General features: G+C 40.0%; 1 protein-coding gene, 1 long non-coding RNA gene and 1 pseudogene across 2 annotated transcripts; 2 read left to right on the top strand and 1 right to left on the bottom strand.

The window, feature by feature from the left end:
* Window positions 1-669: 669 nt before the first annotated feature.
* LOC117919984 lies at window positions 670-2,847 on the top strand (annotated as a pseudogene).
* An 11,419-nt stretch (window positions 2,848-14,266) lies between these two features.
* On the bottom strand, window positions 14,267-15,331 carry LOC117919678. Its single transcript, XR_004652125.1, has 2 exons — window positions 15,019-15,331; window positions 14,267-14,939 (listed from the first exon to the last, which is right to left on the bottom strand). It is a non-coding gene; the product is annotated as an uncharacterized LOC117919678 (long non-coding RNA).
* Window positions 15,332-19,160: 3,829 nt separating this feature from the next.
* LOC117920213 (L-type lectin-domain containing receptor kinase S.4-like) lies at window positions 19,161-21,556 on the top strand. The gene has a single exon (XM_034837619.1). The coding sequence runs from the start codon at window positions 19,315-19,317 to the stop codon at window positions 21,358-21,360; it is 2,046 nt and encodes a 681-aa protein (XP_034693510.1). The 5' UTR covers window positions 19,161-19,314; the 3' UTR covers window positions 21,361-21,556.
* The last annotated feature ends 299 nt before the right edge of the window (window positions 21,557-21,855 follow it).

Genomic DNA, 21,855 nt, shown 5'->3' with positions numbered 1-21,855 from the left:
TATTGTAATTTTATCTGTATGCCTACTTGCAACTATTTTTATAATTTCATTAAAATATTTAATAACCCATCCCCATTCACTTTTATTTTGTACCTTGGAATCATTAAAATTTAATTTGAATCTTTTATTAATAAGAGGAATCCGATGAATCCATTTAGTGGTCAAGCTTAATTATTAAGCTTTATTCTCTATTTATCAAAATTTCTATATAATAAGTTAAGTCATCAATTGCTCAATGAATTTCCAAAAAGACATATAAAATAAAAGAAAGAGGTAAAATAGAATAAGGACTTTTTTTTGCACAAAATAGTAATTTTAATAACAAAATAAAAATTATTTTATGAAACAAAATTTTAAAATTACTCTAGTTTATATCAATAGAATTCCATATAAATTTTGTCTTTTGAAAAAATGAAATTTATATTTTTTTTAAAAATGGCCGTGTCTTTTTAAGTATAAAACTAAACTCATTCTCTTCTTTTTTTCAACATAGAATTTAGCATAACAAAAAAAATATCATTCTTTATTTATTTTTCGAACAATTTTTTTTTTCAATAATATTTTTTGAAAATAATATTTATAAAAAATAAAAATAAAAAATAAAAAAATCTATAACGGGAGGCCCGCATAGCGTCAACCCAAGTCAATGTTGGTTAAACCATGCTCATCTTCAACCTCTTGTTCATTACCCAAGCAGCCATGGCAATCCCTTCCCCAATTCTTTTCTTCTTCTTCTTCTTCTTATTCCTTGTCAACTTAGCCTTGTCTGACAACATCCAATTCATCTTTCAAGGGTTTAAAGGCAATTCCATTGAAAATTTGAGCCTCAATGGTGCTTCTGTTATCACATCAACTGGTGCAATACGACTCACTAATTACTCCAAAAACCTAATCGGCCGGGCCTTCTACTCATCGCCCTTGCACATGTTCAAGACCCATTCCCAAAATGCTTCCTCTTTTAGCACTACTTTTGTTTTTGTCATTGTTCCCCTAGACCCTCAAATTGGCGGTGGTCATGGGTTGGCCTTCACTCTAGCTCCTACCCAGCAACTTCCAGGGGCACGGTTTGAGAATTATCTTGGGCTTTTGGGTCCAGAAAACAATGGTAACTTCTCAAATCATGTTTTTGCAGTTGAATTTGACACGGCCGCTGCCCTCTGGGTGAACGACATCGATGGCAATCACGTCGGAATCGACATCAACAGTATGAATTCCACAGTATCAAAAGCAGCTTCTTATTATGCCAATCAGACCCACCCTATAGAACCACTCAAATTGGAGAGCGGGATGCCAATTCAGGCTTGGATTGAGTACGATGGAACTCAAAAGATTGTGAATGTGACCATATCGCCTTTGTTTGTTCCTAAACCAAGTAGGCCACTCTTGTCCGCCCCGGTTGATTTATCTCATATTCTCAAAGAGACCATGTTTGCAGGCTTCTCTTCAGCCACCGGAAAGCTAGCAGGCTCACATTACATACTGGGATGAAGTTTTAGGATGAATGGAGTGGCACCTCCACTCAATCCTTCTCGACTTCCTTCTCTTCCAAGGCCGAAAAATTCTGAAAAGATAAGAAAGGAGGGTATTGGGATCGGAGCTGTATGTTCTGCCACCACGCTCGTCTTGCTTGTGATTGTGGTGTTCATCTCCTTGTATTATTTGCAGAGGTTAAAGTACAAGGATGTTTTAGAGGAGTGGGAACTGCAATGCTCTCACAGATTTCCATACAGGGACTTGTTTAAAGCCACCAAAGGTTTCAAGGACAGCGAGATCCTTGGATCAGGGGGTTTTGGCTGTGTGTACAAGGGAGTGTTACCTGCAACCCAAGAAGAAGTCGCGGTCAAGAAAATCTCCCACAATTCAAGACAGGGGATCAGGGAATTCATAATGGAGATAGCGAGCCTAGGACGCATGAGACACAAGCATCTAGTACACCTCCATGGATGGTGCAAGCACAAAGATGAACTCCTCCTTGTTTATGACTTCATGCCCAATGGAAGCCTTGGGGACATTCTCTTCAACCACAAAAAGTCGGGGATTCTCAGTTGGGAGCAGAGATTCAGTATCTTGAAAGGAGTTGCTTCCGCACTATTATATCTTCACGAAGAATGGGAGCAGGTGGTTGTCCATAGAGATGTGAAAGCCAACAATGTGTTACTTGACGCAGACATGAATGCAAGACTGGGGGATTTCGGGCTTGCCAGGTTGTATGATCATGGGGAGGAAGCCTGCACCACACATATAGTAGGCACATTAGGATACATAGCACCAGAATTATCGCGAACAGGAAAGGCCACAACTCATTGTGATATGTTTTCATATGGCGCATTGCTCCTCGAAGTAGCTTGTGGAAGGCCGCCAATTGACCCAAATGCCTCATCCAAATGGGTATTACTGTTGGACTGGGTGAGGGAATGCTGGGTAGCAGGCTGTATAGTTGAGGCGGCTGATCCCAAGCTTGACAATGAATATGCGGTTGAGGAGATGGAACTAGTAATGAAGCTGGGGCTTATTTGTTGTCAAAAGATGCCAGAAGCGAGGCCGACTATGAGGGAGGTGATTCGTTACCTAGATGGAAGTGATAATCTCCCTAGTGATCTTTCCCCAGAATATCTCGATGTGTATGGGAATAAATTGTTTGCAGGCTCATGTTCTTCATCTCTGGGTTTTAGCGGGATCAATTCTAGCACAATGGGAGGTGGCGTGATCAGTTCTGGTTCATTGAAAGGCGGCAGACATTAAAGCCTCTAAGCCTTAATTGTGCATCTTTCCAGTTTCCACTATATTATATTGGTAGCAGTGGAGGGTGTTAAATTTCTCTTCCTGATATGAAAAATGTTTGTATTAGTAACTCTAATAGGTGATAAAATTAGAATTAATTGATTAAAGGGATGAAATAATCTCCATATTAATGAATTTAACCTCTTTCATATTTTTGTTTGAAAAGTAATTAATTTTTAATATAAATATTTTTTATTATTTCATATATTTACATATACATTTTAAAAGAAGTTTGATATTTTTACAAGAAAAGAATAAAGATATTTTCATTAAAAATATGATAAAAAAAAGTGGAGCATTAGATTTTCAAAATTGGGTTTTAATTATCCTTTTAATCAAATAACCCCTAAAACACTTGGGTTTGTTATATTGCCACATGGGTCAGGTGCCATCGCATGCATCTTGTAAAAGATGCACCATAAAAAACGCAAAGTGACAGATGATGGCAAGGCTTGGAAGCAAATTACAGATTTCTTCTGAAAAAGATAGTAAGTAAAAATGAAAAGGTGACCAAGATTTCAAATGGAAGTCATTTCATGATCATGAAGATGGCCAAAAAGTCAAGACCCATTATATAATTTGTACAAACGTGTAGGCAAACGAGGCGGGATTGAGAACATGAGCTAGAAAAATGGCAACAACGAATGTAAAATGGCCCAAGGAACCTTTTCGGCCCGTTGAAATATCATAGAACAATCCGCAGATTAGAATTTTTCCTGGCAATACTAAGAACGCTTGATCCATGGCATGCGTCCCCAATACTTCTGGCAACAAGACCAATATATGTGCCACCAACCTCAAAAATTTACAAACAGTAATTATAAATCAAAGGAAAATGTCAAGGTATTAAATTGATATTTGTCAAATTTCAAATCTAGACCATAGAAATAATAAGATTCAAATTACACATTGTGGGACCCCCTCTGCAAGGTAGTCCTGTAGTCCTCCATTCTCTCACAGTCGTTTGGATGGGTAAGCCATGTGGAAAACCACCTTCAACCATATGGCCCAACAACCCTAAGGCCAAGAGATTGATCTGTCCCAAAGTAGGTCGAATGGACAAATCCTACACGGGTATAACAAGTCTAATGCCCGACTAGCCTTCACGCATTTACTCGCCCATTAATGCATAGATTACGTGCCAGACACACTCCATATTAAATATAGTCGTTGCTGGAAAACATTCCATCCTCAGCAGCTAATCATGACAAGACAACCGTTATGCATCAGTAGTTAATGTCATAATATCATGCAATCAAGCACAGTTAAGGTGTTATTAAAACATATGGAAAGACATTATATTGCACTAGGTGTAAATAACTATGCAAACTCTAAAAATGGTATGCACTTTCTTTATGATAAATTCCCTTACTTGCTTAAGTCGCTTACTGACTTTAGCATCGGAAGAGTGTACTTGGACAAACCCTCCAGACAATCTTTTGTGCAGATACCATAGTCGTCTACATCTTGAGTGACTTAGACAGAATTATTGGTTGTATCATTGATTCGGCTCTTGGAAGTTAGACGAAACCACCCATCTTGTGGAACAACATTGGCACCATCTGTGGGAAATCGACACAAAAAGCATACTAGCAAGATTACCAATACGTCTAATGCATCCCAATCAACCACTGTGGCTGACTAATTTTAGGCTTGGCAAGCTAAAATGGAAAGAAAGTAAGAAGAAAATGAGCGACATATGCAGTCATTGCTCCAGCAAGTCGAGCAGTTGAGATAGGAAAATCAAGAGTTGCGAGCTCAGATGGCTGAGGGGCGTTGCTCACAAAGTCATCGTACATCTCTTCAACAGACCAACCTTAATCGGAGTTGCAGCCAGACGGCACATGGATTTGTCTCACCATATGTATGAGGAAAACTTTTCCTCTAGTCACTCTACTACCTAGCCCAAACAGGCTTATGCCTCAACTGACCAATTTCACCCTGACGAAGCTGCTAGTTTCAGAAGAGGAAAGTGAAAAAAGGGACAACGACTAGGCTCCCACTTGTCTGAGGCCATAAGGGCCTGCTTAGGGCTCCAAGACCAACGGGCACAAGCACCACTGCACATATCCAACGTCTTGAAGGCCCAAATGGGCTAATCGAAACAAAAGGTGTCACCAAGCTTCCAATCTTTGCAAGCAGAGTTGCCAATAGTGTCTGAGCCTATAGGAAAGGCACTCCTCGACTCCATCAGCTAACGATTAGATGATATGCTCACCACGCCATTCAACCCTCATATAATTAGCTACGAGCCTCTTAGAGAGTTTTTAGTGCCCAAGTTCACTATGTAGGATGGGACGAGTGACCCATTTGATCATCTACTGCACTATCGACAGTTGATATTGGACATTGGGAATGATATACTACTCTACAAAGTCTTTCCTGTTAGCCTCCAGGGTTTAACCCTATCCTGGTTTCACCGCCTACTCCAGAACTTCATCAATTCATTTCGAGATGTTTTTGAGGCATTTTTCGGTCACTACTTATGTTATGCACACCAAAAGTAGAACATAAGCACCTTATAGAACATTAAGATGCAATAGAATGAATCGTAGAGGGACTTCATGAAGTAGTTCGGCCAGATAATACTTTAGGTTGAGTCTTACAGCATGGACGTCATTCTCCATATTTTTAAACGAAACATAAGCCCAAGCACTTCGTTATTTGAATCCCTTGGCAAAAAGCCGCCCGCCTCGATAGACAACTTGTGTAGGCTGTAGGATAAGTATGTTGTGCTCGAAAACGATGTTCGAGAAGCTTCTTAGCAGGTTTTAGTCACGAATCGACTAACAAAAAATAATAAAGCTAGAAGCTCAAAGCCCCTAAACAATTAGTTTAGACAAAGGGGATAAAAGTAGGATGAATGGTAGCAGCAACCCCTAAGGCTCACCCCACCAACCATCTTTTATGAGCAGCTCATTCTGTTAATTCAAGAGCTGCACAAGTTCAGATGGCCAGAGCTGATCAAGACAGATCTGGCCAGGCGAGACCAGAAGCGATGGTGCTCCTACCATAAGGAGCATGGACATACCATAGAGCAGTGCAAGAATCTGCACTCCATACCCCCGGTGGACAAGATGAAGCAGAGGCAACTGAACAAGCCCTTTTGTCTCCTACAACACCTAGAGTGGTTATCAATTATATACATGAAGGGCTCATAGATGACAAATACCATTCCAAAAGGTAGAGGCGAAGGCTAGTTAGTGCAACTTTTGTAAAGGGAAGACTACATGTCGTTCAGTGCACGTTCATTAGTGAAAGTGTCGATTGATAGGCGAGCCCATTACCTTTCCTCCTATTGACTCCAACCAGGTAATCTTGTCACATGAGGACGCCTTGGTTTTGACACCTGGAGTTGATGGTTTTGATATGCGCAAAATTCTAATCAATTTTGGAAACTATGTTGACCTCTTACAAATGTCAGCCTATATGTAAATGGGGTTCTCCTCGTCTGCTTTAGAAAATCTCAACCGCATCTTGACCTGTTTCAATGGAGCATTAACAATCTCCCTGGGCGATGTTGTCCTTCATGTCCAAGCCGGTCCAATCACCTTAAATGTCAACTTCTCAGTAGTAGAAGATTCATTACCCTACAATGCCATTATAGGATGGGTATGGCTACAAAAAATGAAAGTCATCTCATCTACTTATCATCAAATGGTGAGTTACCTTATTAAGGCTAGGCAAGTGGATTCACTCGACAACCAATTGATTGCCTAAGAATGCTACCAGGTGATTGTAAAGGTTGGGCAAACAGACCCAACAGGAATGAACTTGAGTCGTCAAGTGCAAAGAACCAATAACAATTACAACAATAGGCGAAGATCCACCAACTGTTGATCATTTTATGTCCCTACCCTTATCAGACGAAGAAGGTCATATAACAAGGGCCAACTCTTTGCTAACAACGGAGAAACGTAGCCACCTAGAAGTCTTGCTCTTCCAAAATGAAGATATCTTTGCCTGGATCCATTCAAATATGCCAGGAATTGACCCTTCTATGGCTGCTCATAAATTGAATATTCTCTCGAACATGCATCATGTGAGATAGAAAGTCCAAAGCTTTCACCTAGATCGCTGAAAGTAATCCAAACGAAAATCAATAAACTATTGGTCGTTGGCTTTATCCAAGAAGTCACTTATCCAGATTAGTTGGCCAACGTCGTGGTAGTACCAAGAAAGAAGGAACCTGGTGAGTGTGTGGATTATACAAACTTAAACGATGCTTGCCTGAAGAATAGCTTCCTTTTGCCCCGAATTGATCAGATTGTTGATTTCACGTTTGGGAATGGATGTTCTTGAGAAAATAAAGGTTATGCTTAAATAAGAAAAACACCCAAGAGGAGAGTGAATTGGGTTTTTCAAAAAAAAATTCAACACAACAAATTTAAGCACAATATAATAAAAAATAAAGAGATAGAGTTAGAGAATTCAAACTCGGATTTTATAGTGGTTTGACACTTCCTTGCCTATGTCCACTCTCCTCAATCTCCTAACCGAGTGAGGGTTCCACTAACTTGAAGCTTTAACTAAGCTTCCAATCTTCTTACACTTGGATTCTAGCTCCAATGGGCTCTTACACAATCTCTTCAAGATTCAAACCTCTTAAAGGCTTTAACACAATTTTTACAAGAATGAATCCCTCAACCTAGCTCAAAGATAGCTTAAATACAAAACAAAGCTAGGATGACTCACAACGGTGCACTAAAAGATATGCAAGTGAGGATTTAATGCACTAAGAAAGAAATGAGAGCTTTTAAGCCAAGAACAAGTGGGTAGACAATTGATTGCAAGTGTTTTATATGTCATAAATGAAGTGGAGCTCTCAATTTATAGGTTTCTAAGCTCGGGAGCCAAGAAAAGCAAAGACAATCTTGACCGGTCGAGTTAGGGGTCGACCAGTTCACTAGTCGTTGAAGCATTTAATGCTTTGGCAGGTTACCATTGCCTCGACCAAACCTCAATTGAGAAGGAGGAAACCTCAACCAAGAAGAGGAAGCAATTGGATGAGAGAGAGTGCTTTGGCACTCCTCGACCAGACCTCGATCGGACAAGGGTAACCGATCAACTAGTTCCCCAACCGTTTGAGCCAGTTAGCCAGAGCCTCGATCAGTTCAGTCTTTTGGCCTCGAAAACCTATATTTTTCAATTCCTTTCTTTTCTAACACTTAGGCAAGGTATTTAGGTAAATTAATTTCCCAATTTTGAAATGTTTTGCCTAAGGTACATTTGATAAAACTCGGGTTTTAATGAAATCGAAATTTTAAAGAATAAATCGAGTTTTCAAATATGCATGAAAATGTATGAAAAACCTAAGTGCACCCATGCATTCATCTTATATTTGTTTCCTTTGTTCAAAAGTCTCGATCTTGTATCCATTTGGTCATTTGATGAATTTCTGAATTTATACCTGAGATTCTTTACCATTCAAACCAATTAGTCATTTAACCATGATTTGTTATCATCAAAACCTGATTAGAAGAACCCTTGGGCTAACAGTTCTCTTTCCTAGATGCTTTCTTTAGATACCACCAAGTCCCCATTGAGAAAATAAAGGCTAATCTTAAATAAGAAAAACACCCAAGAAGAAAAGTGAATTGGGTTTTTTAAATTATTTTTTAACACAACAAATTTAAGCACAATAGAAGCAAATATAAAGAGATAGAGTCAGAGGAATCAAACTCAGATTTTATAGTGGTTCGACACTTCCTTACCTACGTCCACTCTCCTCAAGCTCCTAACCGAGTGAGGGTTCCACTAACTTAAAGCTTCAACCAAGCTTTTAATCTCCTTTACACTTGGATTCTAACTCCAATGGGCTTTTAGACAATCTCTTCAAGATTTAACTCACTTGAAAGCTTTAACACTCAATTTTACAAGAATGAATCCCTCAACCTAGCTCAATGATAGCTCAAATGCAAATCAACGCTAGGATAAATCACAAAGGTGCACTAAAGGATATGCAAGTGAAGATTTAATGCACCAAGAAAGAAATGAGAGCTTTTAAGGTAAGAACAAGTGGGTCGACAAATAAATGCAGGTGTTCTATATCTCATAAATGAAGTGGCGTTCTTTATTTATAGGTTTCTAACCTCAGGAGCTAAGAAAATCAAAAAGCAGCCTGAACCGGTCGAGCTTGGGGTCGATCGGTTCATTAGTCGTTGGAGCATTTAATGTTTTGGCAGGTTACTGTTGTTTCGACCGGAATTCGACCAAACCTCGATCGAATGTCGATCGGGAAGAGAAGGCTATTGAAAGAGAAAGAGTGTTTTTGTACTCCTCGTTCAAACCTCGACCGGGCAAAGAGAATCGATCGACTGATATCCTAGTCGGTAAACTAGTGCCTCGACCAGTTCAACATTTTGGCCCTAAAAACTTATCTTTTTCTGTTTTTTTCTCTTCAAACACTTAGGTAAGGTCTTTAGGTGAATTAATATATCAATTTTGAAACATTTTGCCTAAGATACATTTGATAAAACTTGAGTTTTAATGAAATTGTAACTTTAAGGAATAAATCGAGTTTTCCAAAAATGCATGAAATGATATGTAAAACCTAAGTGCACTCATGCATTCATCTTACATTTGTTTCCTATGAATAAAGATTTTTCAAATGTCTTGATCTTGTATTCATTAGGCCATTTGATGAATTTTCAAATTAATAACTGAGATTCTTTACAATTCAAACCAATTAGTAACTTAACCATGGTTTGTTATCATAAAAAATTAATTAGAAGAACCCTTGGGCTAACACTCATGTTCCGTCTTGATCAAAGAAAAATGACTTTCATTGTCATAGATTATACTGTTATAACATCATGCCTTTTGGGCTCAAAAATACTTGCACGACATATTAGAGGTTGATGGCAAAAATCTTTAAACCATTGACAGGACGAACAGTGGAGGTGTACATTAATGACATAGTCGTCAAAAGTAAAACTCGTGTAGAACATGTTTAACATTTGGAATAAGCATTTGGCTTAATTCGGAAGTATAATATGAAGCTTAACCCGCTTAAATGCACGTCTGGCGTCATCCCGAGTAAGTTTTTTGGTTTTTTGGTGACTCAATGAGGAATCAAACTAAACCCGGACCAAGTAAAATTCATTATCGAGACGCCCATTCCAACCACTAAGAAGGAAATGCAATGTCTGACGGACCATTTAGTAGTCTTGGATTGGTTTATAGCTCGATTCCCCGATAAACTCCGTTATTTCTTCATTACTCTACATGGGGCCCAAACGGTCGGCTAGATTGAGGAATGCAAAAGCATCTTCGATGCTATCAAGAAATACCTCACAAAACTTCCTATCTTAAGTAGTCCAAAGGTGGACGAGCAGTTATACATGTTTCTCGTTGTGTCAGACTATGTAGTTAGCATCATCTTATTCAGAAAAAACCCCAAAAGACGGGCAAAAACCCATCTACTACGTGAGTAAAGCTTTGGTAAACACTGAGACCCATTTTTCTCAAGTAGAGTAGATGACGCTAGCATTGCACACTGCGACAAAAAAACTCCATCCATTTTTCTAGGCACATCAAGTGACAATCCTGACAAATCAACCATTAAAGGTCACACTGCACAAACTGGATCTATCTGGACGGATGATGAAATGGGCTATTAAGTTAAGTTAGTATGGTATACAATATAAGCCTTGTTTTTCACTAAAAGGCCAGGTCTTCACAGATTTTATAATCGAGTTACCCTAAAAAACAGGTACAAACTGACATAGTCGACCACTGGTGGATCCAACATGTAGACGAAGCTTCAAGAACATCAGGAGTTAGGGTAGATCTTGTGTTATCCTCCCTTGCCAGGGAATAGATTGAACAATCTATCCGCATCAATTTTCCCACATCTAACAATGAGACCGAATACGAGGTGATGATAGTTGGCCTTGAACTCGCCTTGATACTTACAACATCAAAAATGTAAACACAAAGTGACTCCCAATTAGTGGTTGGGCAGATTCAACGTGAATGTGAGGCTAGAGATGAATGTATGTCTTGCTGCCTTAAAGGTGTGGAAGCCCGTTTAGCCAAGCTAGTTGATTGGCGAATTAAGTGTATTCCTCATGAAGAGAACGGGAAAGCAAATGCTATGGCCGGAGTTGCCACCGCCTTGGCAATCACCAAATCCATTATGTTTCCAGTCTAATCTAGCCCAAGCCTTCTATTGCATCAAAATGGGTCCATGGTATAGCCAATACAGATGTAGGATGGATGCAACCTATTGATGCGACTCTTGGTAGCTTAGCTTTAAAGGCGTATCAACAAAATTTATACCTTAAATACTATTACTAAAGTAGCCAAGCTACTATAGCATAGTGGTTCTAGGATCGTTCACTGGGAAGGGTTTTCGCAAACACAAGTGATATTCAAATTAGGAAAATAGGTGATTTTCTTATGGATGTTAGCTTTAAAAGAAGATGAAAATGTTTGAGAAAGATTTAAACTAATTTAAGCTAACATTAAAGATTATAATGAAAGGGTGTAAAAACAAGTTTCTCAAAGATAGGATAGCTATGCTTTGGCTCTTATGCAAATTGGAAATCTCAGGATAGGCTCCTCGCGTTGGGGTTGCAACTATGGTGATGCTTGCTTCCCGAACCGGTATGGATTTAGCAAATCAAGTTTTAATCCTTTAAAATGGCAAAACAGATGGTAGTGGATTTTATCAATGGTTATTCACCTTAGACTTCCTTTGAATGGCTCGTAAGAGATAACTAATGGTCTAAAGCCAAAAGCTTACCAAATATTGGCAACTCAAAGTCATTTCAGGTGATAAACTCACCTTTCAATGGCCATTGAAATTGGTTCTAACGGATTAATGCAAAACTTGGAATTGAAAACCTCACCTTCCAATAGCTCGTAGAAGATAACTAATGGATAGAAATCCAAAAGCTTATCAAGTATTGGCCGTTGGAAGTTGTCCAAAGGAAATAAAAACCAAAATTTACATTAATGAACCATTAATGAAAAACGACTACCTTACCTTCCGGGTGCGAGAAATTTCCATGGGATTGCATCCAAGCCATCACATAACATCCATACTTTGAGAAACTTAAAGGTTTTAGCCAATCATCCTCTAAGGAAAAGTCCTCAGAGGCTGTTTGGCTACTAAGAAAATGAGAAAGAAAAGAGAAAAGAAGAAAAACAGAGCTTTATATTTCTAAGCTAATGTACAGAGGATCGATCTCCCCAATCCATCCATATTCCAATCCAATTTCGTTTGGAGGTGTTGTGCACCTCTATATATAGCAAAATTACAAGATAAAGCCTTATGATGGCTGAATACAAGGTTACAAAAGGAATTTACATGAGAAAATATCAAGCTAAAAATATCTGAGAAGTCGGTGGTGCGTGCGTGGAGAAACAGAGGAGATTTGGCATTTTCGCAATGTGAATTTCTCCTTGCGAAAATTTCGCAATGTTGCGAAATGGCAAAATTTCGCATCGTGAGGAAAATCCCCTTGCGAAATTTCGCAAGGAGAAATTCACCTTGCGAAATTTGTGCAAGGTTTGATGCAGTTGTCTTCCGAAGGCCATATCTTCCTCATTTCAGCTCCAAATTGTACACGGTTTGAAGCATTGGATTCTTGACTTCCTGAGCTTTGAAATGGTATATAGCATGTAGAAAATGGACTTCGGGAAGTTCCCCAAAGTGCGAAAGAAGACTGCAGCTGCTGTCCTCTGTTCTCCTCTTCTCTCCTCTTCTCCATTGTTCTTGTTTGTGCTCGTGTTTCCACTTGAAATTCAAGCCTGTAAACTTCCAAAATCCTTGCTTTAACTTGTCCAAGTAGCTCCTCCATCATTTGGCATGCTTGAATTGATTCATAAGCTGATAAAAACATGTAAACTTGCCACAAAATGGTTAAAACCAATTACTAAGGACCTTAATGAATTAATTGGGTTAAATGAATATGATTACTACACAAAGGTGCTTAAAACCATTATAATTAGGTCTACAAAATAGCACTTTTTGGTAGTAATCACCTATGATCAACTACCTTCGCACCAGTGAAGTCCCAGATGATGGAAAAACAAGCACATAATCTTCATGTTCAAGGTGTCTGATTTACTTTGATCAACAATCAATTATATAGATGGTTTTTTGAGGGCCTTATCTGAAATGCTTGACCGATTTGGAGGCTCAATATGTTTTGGCTGAGTTCCATGAAGGTGCATGAGGCAACCACCTAGGAGGACAGACCTTAACTCATCGAGCCTATTCTCAAGGCTATTACTAGCCTACAATGAAATGAGATGTTAAGGATTATGTCCGCAAATGTGATCAATGTCAAAGGCATGTGTCTATCTCCCAATTACCAACCGACTACCTTAACCAAGTAACCAGTCTTTGGTCATTTGCTTAGTAGGAAATGGACATAGTCAGCCCATTACCAATCAGAGTGGCTTAGAAAAAACTCTTGCTCATAATCATAGACTATTTCAGCAAGTAGGTGGAAGTTGAGGCTTGCTAACATAAAAGACAAAGACGTGACAAAGTTCATTTGGAAAAACATTGTATGTCGATTTGGAATTCCTCACTCCATTGTTATAAAAAACAGTCCGTAATTTGGTAGTACCTTTTGAGATTTTTGTTCAGAACTAAAGATAAAAAACGTTTATTCGATGCCTCAATATCCACAAAGTAATGGATAGGTAAAGACAATATTTGAAACATTGTTAAATTATTTAAAGAGACAGTTGGAATGGGCGAGAGCTAAGTGGATAGGTGGATTGCCTGGTGTATTATGGGCTTAGAGAACCACCAACAAACGGCCTACTAGGGTCACCCCATCTGCCTTAGCATATGACATGGAAGTTTTCATTCCAACCGAGATAGGACTACACACGGTCAAAACAACAATGCAAGAATCGGAAACCAATGAAAAAAATCTTAAAATGCATCTAGACTGAGTAAATGATGAACATGAGGCTGCAACAGTTTGATTGGCCTTTTAGCAGCAAAAAATAATGGCTCAGTACAACAAGAGAGTACACCCGCGATTGTTCTATCCAGGCGACTTGGTCTGAAGGCGAGGTTTTGAGAACACAATTGAAATAGGAGTTGACAAGCTCTAGCCCAATTGGGAGGGACCTTCTATTGTACTCAAGGTGGGAGAAGTAGGGGCATACTATCTGCAGAAGTTAGATAGAATGTCACTGCTCCATCCTTGAAATGTAGCAAATTTGAGGAAATACTATCAATAAACAAATTGTACATATATAAAATTGTATTTCATTTTTAAACGGCTAATAAGTCATATTGTAAATGGCATGGCGAATATGGCGCAAGCCATAAGTTAAAGGCATGGCCTAAGTGGCATAAGCCTTAAGACAAGTAATAAATTCCTATAGGAGGAAAACCAAAAGGCCCGAGATAGTTAATGTCACTTAAGGCCATGAGAATAACTTGTACCAAGTAATGAGTATGATGGTGCAAACCAAATACACAGGCATATTCCATAAGTAGGCAAATTCCTTAAAAATTGTGTTCATTTATAGCATCCAAAAATGGCCAAAAAGCCCATGTCTATACAATTAAAAGACCTAAAAGACCAAAAGAAAGAACAATGAAAGCAGCAATCTTAGGCAGTATCCTGATCTTCATGGTTAGTTGTTGCAAATCGGTCTCCCACTCCCGAGTCGTCCCCTTGGCCGACGCCCTTTCCTAGCTCGACTTCATCTTTCTCGTTCGATGGAATGTTAAGGATATCATCGATGATGCCATGTTTTTTCATACAACAGTGATAGATGTAAAAAAAAAAACATGTCATCTAGTTGCTATTGATAAGTTGCCTCCAGTTTCTTCTTTTCCTTGGCAAAGTCAGACACGGTCTGCTTGAGCTCCAACTTCAACCGAGCACCTCTTCTTCATATTTGGCCTTACATGATTCTAAGGCAGCCATATCCAATTTCAGTTGACGGATCTCAGCCTGAAGCATATCATTCTTCAACTTTGCATTCCTCAATAGGCCCACACCCTCAACTGTCACCTTCTGTGCAACAACTTCTACTGTCTTAGCCATCTCTAACTTATCCAACAACTTCTTCTGGCAGTCTGCACTATGGGTCGTGTATGCCCTCATTTTTTATGCTACTTTCAGTCGTTCAAAAAGATGAAAACGTTGTCTCATTCGGACCTCGGCTACAATCTGTTACAAAGAGCCAAAAAGAATAAGTAAGGAAAAAGTATATGTAAAGCACATACATTATGTGTAAAAGGTATCGTACCACTTCCGTCATCTACATGGTCGTGTAATCCTTCAAGCGCATGATCGCTTCAATGATCTTGTATATGGTCTCATGTAGGACACGAGCCATAAAGTTCTGTTAGGGGTTAACAATCACATCTATTGGAATCCTCTCCAGTATTGGGAAGAGCTCATTCATGTGGGACATCGGAGACTCAATATTGGTGAATGTGGGGAATTGCTCTAAAAGAACATCAAGTTTTTCTCAGCTAGGCACATCAACGTGAGCAGTTGGTGGAGTTTGCACACTAGGCGTGGAGTCATCACTTGATATGGTGGTCATATTCTCCAATCCATGAAAAAGAATGCTAACCACATCATATGCCTTAGGAATGAGCAAAAATAAGGGAATCGACATCAATAGAGGTATGGAAGCAAACTTAAAGGACGAACCCTTTTTGTCACCCGTCCTTTGTTTTTTTGTTAAAGACTTGACTTCAATGGTCTCGTTCACTCTTTTCTGTTGTCACTTGCGAAACCCGGCTTGTAAGTTGGCAGTCATTTCTTCTTCTCCCGCTTCTTCGATGATAGATGGCACGACCAGCTCGACGGTCTCACACTACTCAGTCTGCTCTACTTCAAATGTCTCGTTTGGCTCGGTCACAGTCTCTTGAGCTTGAAGTTGGATGGTAGTCTTCTTCTTTGTTGGCTGAGGGGTAGGGCTTGAAGTTGCCCAAGAAGTAGAACCAGAGGCTTATCGTAGAGTCCCTTCTTGGTGTTTCTTCTTCCAAGCATTTAGGCGGGCTTGTCTTGCCTCGACATCAGCAAGACGAGTGCCCTTGTAGAAAGGTAGGTCCTTCAACATGAAATGCTCACCCGACACAAAAGTCGATGGTGCTAGTCGTGGAATAGATGGATTACAAACGACTTAGCTTGAACGAGAACGACCCTCAAATTTTTCTCTATAAACAACACATTATGATTTCAGTTAGTTTGGTTAATCTCGAACAATTTGTTAAGGCAGGCAAATGACAACTTCTCTACCCACTTGACCAAGTGGCCCCGTCCATCTTTACCTACACAGACAAAACACCTATTAGTAGAATTCATAAGAAAATAAGAATAGCAAGTATACACGTTGTGGGAGCATTAAATACTTGGTATCTCCAGGGATCTTGTGGGCTTAAATAGCTTGTCTGGACCATCAGTTAATCCACTCCATGGGTTGGACACTAGTACGTGTCCCTTAACCCAATCCTTACTAAAGTCCAATAGTCTAGTTACGAACTATAAGAAGGGGATGTGAGCCGAAAAACTAAAGCGCTCTTTAGGGCTCATATTTATGGTGTAGACAAACAACACCCCTAGTAGAGACAAGTCTAGTTGATATAAGGTGTCTAAGACATTGCATCCCATCAAAATCTAGATTATGTTAGGATAAATGAAAGCATGTGAGATCCGAGAAAAATGCAATAATTTTTTCACTAAGGATAGGATGGGCAATCAGAGTCCTGTTGCAAATTGTTCTTTGGTGAAGTAGACCATATTGTTAGGAAGCCTATCTGTAGACGAAGCTTCTCCGTTTGATAGTTGGATGGAGATTGAGTCCGGGATATAAAAGTGAGCACAAAATTCTTGCTCGGACCACTCGCTAATCGGACCTCCCATCAAGGAATGACTAGACTGGAATGACTTAGCCCCATCGAGTTAAGTTCTGCTACTTGTGGATGTGACCTCACTTTTGTCCATGTTGACAAATGGAACAAAGGGTTTAATGAACATGTAACAACCCGCACCCAACCATATAGATATTGTCCGCTTTTGGGCCCAAATGGGCTCTCACGATTTTAAAACGCGTCTACTTGGTTAAGAGGAACCTCTACATATATAGTGTCAGGAACATTCTCCCCTATCCGATGTGGGACATCACAAACCATCCACCATGCAAACACAACGTCCTCGTTGTGTCCTATGAGATTGTGGGGTCAAACAGACAAACACCCCTTACGGGGCCAAACAAACCCCACACCGAGGTAGGGGATTGGGTCTGATACCATTTTTAATGACCCGCACCCAACCATGTAGATATTGTCCGCTTTGGGCCCAAAGGGGCCCTCACGGTTTTAAAACGCGTCTACTTGGTTAAGAGGAGCCTCTACATATATAGTGTCAGGAACATTCTCCCCTATCCAATGTGGGACATCACATAACAGCTACGCGGTAGAAGTACTAACTAATCAGCACGAGGACGCGCTACAAAGACGCCTAACTAAAAGCTATGTTCATCACATGGAAAGTGATGTATCTCTTACCTTAAACGACCCAATAAAAAACTTGTTGAGCAAGTCATATCCAAAATACATCACGGCCTCAAGCCATAGTCTCACCTAAGCCTAAAAACGCTATAGAACTTGACAAAATGCCAATAGGAGATAGAAATAGACTCCAATGCCACAACCAAACTCACCCAAGAACAAATTTCGAAAAAAAATTATGGGAAGCATAAGTGAACATCGTGGTCGGAATGCATTCAACAATGAAAAAACAAAAGAAGAAGCCATGAAAATAAAGATCAAAGAGGAACTACTTACCCAGTGAATTGTGTTGTGGTAAAAGGCCTAAAGCATTGCCCATGAAAAGGAAAAGACAACCAAAAGTGATAGAAGCAAAGAAATGAATCATCTGCCTAAAAGCAACTGACCTATATAGGGTATGGTTACAGAAATCAAGGAGTCCGAAGGGGTGCACCGCCTGACACAACGCCTCGATTAACGTGACCCCCCCAATGAGTAAGCATGGGACATATGAATTTTGACGCCATGATTTCAAATTCTCCAAAAGTTACAAATCTTGTGTTTGGTCGTCTGATGTCAATCTAGGCCCAACTACAAGACTTGGCGGGCATTGTGGGACTCCCTCTATAAGATCATCTTATAGTCTTCCACTCTCTCATGACTGTTTGGATGGGTAAGCCATGTGGAAAACCGTCTTCAACCATATGGACCAACGATCGTATGCCCTAATGGCTCTAAGGCCAAGAGATTGATCTGTCCCAAAGTAGGTCAGAAGGACAAATCCTACATAGGTATAACAAGTCTAACACCCAACTGCCCTTCACGTATTTACTCGTCAATTAATGCGCAGATTGCGCATCAGACACACCCCATATTAAATACAATCGTTACTGTAAAACATTCCATCCTCAACAGCTAATCATGGCAAGACGGTCGTTATGCATCAACAATCAATGTCATAATATCGCGCAATCAAGCACAGTTAAGGTACTATTAAGACACCTAAAAAGGCGTTACACTGCAATAGGTAAATAACCGTGCGGACTCTACAAGTAGTATGCGCTTTCTTTCTGACAAATTCTCTTACTTACTTAAGTCACTTACTGACTTTAGCATCAGAGGAGCGTGCTCGAACAAACCCTCTGGATAGCCTTTTGTGTAGATATCATAGTCGTATGCATCTTGAATGACTTAGACAGAATTATTGGTTGTATCATTCATCCAGCTCTTAGCAACTAAATGAAATCATCCATTTAGACTATGGAACAACACACATGATACCATTTAATTTGACGTATCTTTTTTATAAATATTGTAAATTATATTTCGATATTGTATTGGGATTATAAACTAAAACTCTCGTACCCGATTAAATTGTTAGTAATACCAAAGTTTAAATAATTGAACATTGAATAACAATTATTTCACTCATCTCATGGTTACGAAGAATAGCATCTTGCAATTTAGGAAAAATTCAAATCTAAATTTGGGATTTTTTGTATCTAGGAAATAAATTTTCATTTTTGACAAAGGAAAACGATTAAAGGCGAGTGGTTAGCAAGGGCCCATGTTCTAGGTAAGACTTCAACATATTCCACGTATTCCATCGTAGGCAACAGCGTGGCATTATACCATCCACCTAGTAATTGAAAAAATGGTGGTGAGTCATTGTCAAGGCTCAGCTGATTTGCCCTTACTGTCAATTTTCCCTGCTTTCTCTCTACCACCCACTGAGTGAATCATTTTTCAACCATGAATGACTTCATTCTCAAGAAAATCATATTACTGTTTGACTTTATTTGTGAATCCTTCTTAAGAGGCATTTGGGAATGTGAAGAGCAGATAAGCTTTGGGTGGACTACAACAGATAGCCTCAAATTTCTGCAACCTGAAAGCTGACCCATCAATCAATCAATTAATTGCCCAAATGGAGCAGGTATGGCAAGGACAAGCTTAGGGTCAACTAAAGTCAATACTATGTTCCCCTTATATTTTGTTTAGTCCCAGGTGAAAGTGAGACCTTGCTCATCACCCAAGTAGCCATGGCAGTCCCTTCTCCAATTCTCTTCTTCTTCTTCTTCTTCCTCATCTATCTAGCCCACTCTGACAACACCCAGTTCATCTTTCAAGGGTTTAAAGGCACTTCCACCGCAAATTTGAGCCTCAATGGTGCTTCCATTATCACTTCAACTGGTGCAATTCGCCTCACCAATTTCTCCAAAAAGATCATCGGCCGGGCCTTCTACTCGTTGCCCTTGCACATGTTCGACGCCCATTCACAAAGTGCTTCCTCTTTTAGCACCAATTTTGTTTTCGCCATTGTTCCTCTAGACCCCGAAAGTGGTGGAGGTCACGGGTTCGCCTTTACTGTAGCTCCTTCCAAGGAACTTCCTGGAGCCCGGTATGAGAATTATCTAGGGATTTTGAGTCCCGAAAACAATGGAAACCTCTCAAATCATATATTTGCAGTTGAATTTGACACAGTTCGAGGCCTCGCGAACGATATTAATGGCAATCACGTTGGGATCGACATCAATAGCATGAATTCTACCGTATCAAAGACAGCTTCTTATTATGCCAATCACACCCACCCTGAAGAAGGACTGAAATTGGAGAGTGGGACTCCAACTCAGGCTTGGATAGAATATGATGCAACTCATAAGACGGTGAATGTCACCATATCACCCTTATTTGTGCCCAAACCCAGTAGGCCGCTCTTGTCCACCCGGGTTGATTTATCTCATATCCTCAAGGACACCATGTATGTGGGCTTCTCTTCAGCCACGGGCAAGCTAGCAGACTCGCATTACATACTGGGGTGGAGTTTTCAGATGAATGGAATGGCACCAACACTCAATCCTTCTAGACTTGCTTCTCTTCCCACACCAGAAAAATCTGAGAATGCAAGAAAGGAGGGTATGAAGATTGGAGCTGGATGTTCGGCCACAACGCTTGTCTTGCTTGTGATTGTCGTGTGTATCTCCATGTATTGTTTGCAGAGGCTCAAGTACAAGGATGTTTTAGAGGAATGGGAACTGCAGTGCTCTCACAGATTTGCATACAGAGACTTGTTTAAAGCCACCAAAGGTTTCAAGGACAGTGAGATCCTTGGATCAGGGGGTTTTGGTTGTGTGTACAAGGGAGTGTTACCTACAACCAAAGAGGAGATCGCGGTCAAGAAAATCTCCCACAATTCCAGGCAGGGTATCAAGGAATTCATAATGGAGATAGCGAGTCTAGGACGGATGAAACACAAGCATCTAGTACATCTCCATGGATGGTGCAAGCGCAGAGGCGACCTCCTCCTAGTTTATGACTTCATGCCCTATGGAAGCCTCGGGGACATCCTCTTCAATCACAAAAAGTCGGGGATTCTCAGTTGGGAGCAGAGATTCAGGATCTTGAAAGGAGTTGCTTCCGCGCTATTATATCTTCACGAAGAATGGGAGCAGGTGGTTGTCCATAGAGATGTGAAAGCCAACAATGTGTTGCTTGATGCAGATATGAGTGCAAGACTGGGGGATTTCGGGCTTGCCAGGTTGTATGATCATGGGAAGGAAGCCTGCACCACACATATAGTAGGCACATTAGGATACATGGCACCAGAATTATCGCGGACAGGAAAGGCCACAACTCATTGTGATGTGTTTTCATATGGCGCATTGCTCTTAGAAGTAGCATGTGGCAGGCCACCAATTGACCTAAATGCAACGTCCAACCAGCCATTACTGTCGGAATGGGTGAGTGAGTGCTGGGCAGCAGGCTGTATAGTCGAGGCGGCCGATCCCAAGCTTGAAAATAATTATGTGGTTGAGGAGATGGAACTAGTGATGAAGCTGGGGCTTATTTGTTGTCAGAAGATGCCAGAAGCGAGACCAACGATGAGGCAGGTGACTTGTTATCTAGATGGAAGTGATCTTCTTCCCAGTGACATTTGTCCGGAATATCTCAATGTGTACGGGAATAAATTGTTTGCTGACTCACGTCCTTCCTCTATGGGTTTTGGTGGGGGTTTTAGTGGGATCAGTTGTGGCACAATGGGAGGTGGTGTGATCAGTTCTGGTTCATTAGAAGGTGGCAGATATTAAAGCCTTTGTTTTGTAGCTTACCAATATATTGTAGCAGGTAAAAGGATGTTACGGCCCTTCATGGGATCAAATATCAACATGGTTGTATTAGTAGCTCTAAATTATCACAAAACCAACAGTTATGAAAGTAATAATTTAGGTTAACCAGAAGTATATGATAAAACCCATTAGCCTGATATTGAAGGATTTAAGTTCATATATGATTTAATCCCCCTGGTTTGTTGTCATATCACCATAGCGATGCAATTGTGCCGTGGCACCTAACATTGGCAAAGAAAGACTAGTTGTACTTCCGAATGGAGCTACATAGCACCAAAAGTGGCTTTTGAGGAAGCATTTTCAACCTATTAGCATCTGAAATTCACCATAAAAAATCCAGAACCATTTTCAAATCTAATCACAACATACCCCGAAGATGGACCATTTTCAAAATCAATCAACATTATCACCAAAACTAGCATGTTGCTTATCAAGATCTGTGAAATCTAAAACGTG

Source organism: Vitis riparia, chromosome 8 (assembly GCF_004353265.1).
Source record: "Vitis riparia cultivar Riparia Gloire de Montpellier isolate 1030 chromosome 8, EGFV_Vit.rip_1.0, whole genome shotgun sequence".
Classification (NCBI taxonomy): Eukaryota; Viridiplantae; Streptophyta; class Magnoliopsida; order Vitales; family Vitaceae; genus Vitis; species Vitis riparia.
This window is presented reverse-complemented; position numbering and strand designations above follow the sequence as displayed.

Excerpts from the sequence above, each read along its gene's own strand:
- LOC117920213 (XM_034837619.1), top strand. The coding sequence starts at position 19,315 with ATGGCAGTCCCTTCTCCAATTCTCTTCTTCTTCTTCTTCTTCCTCATC.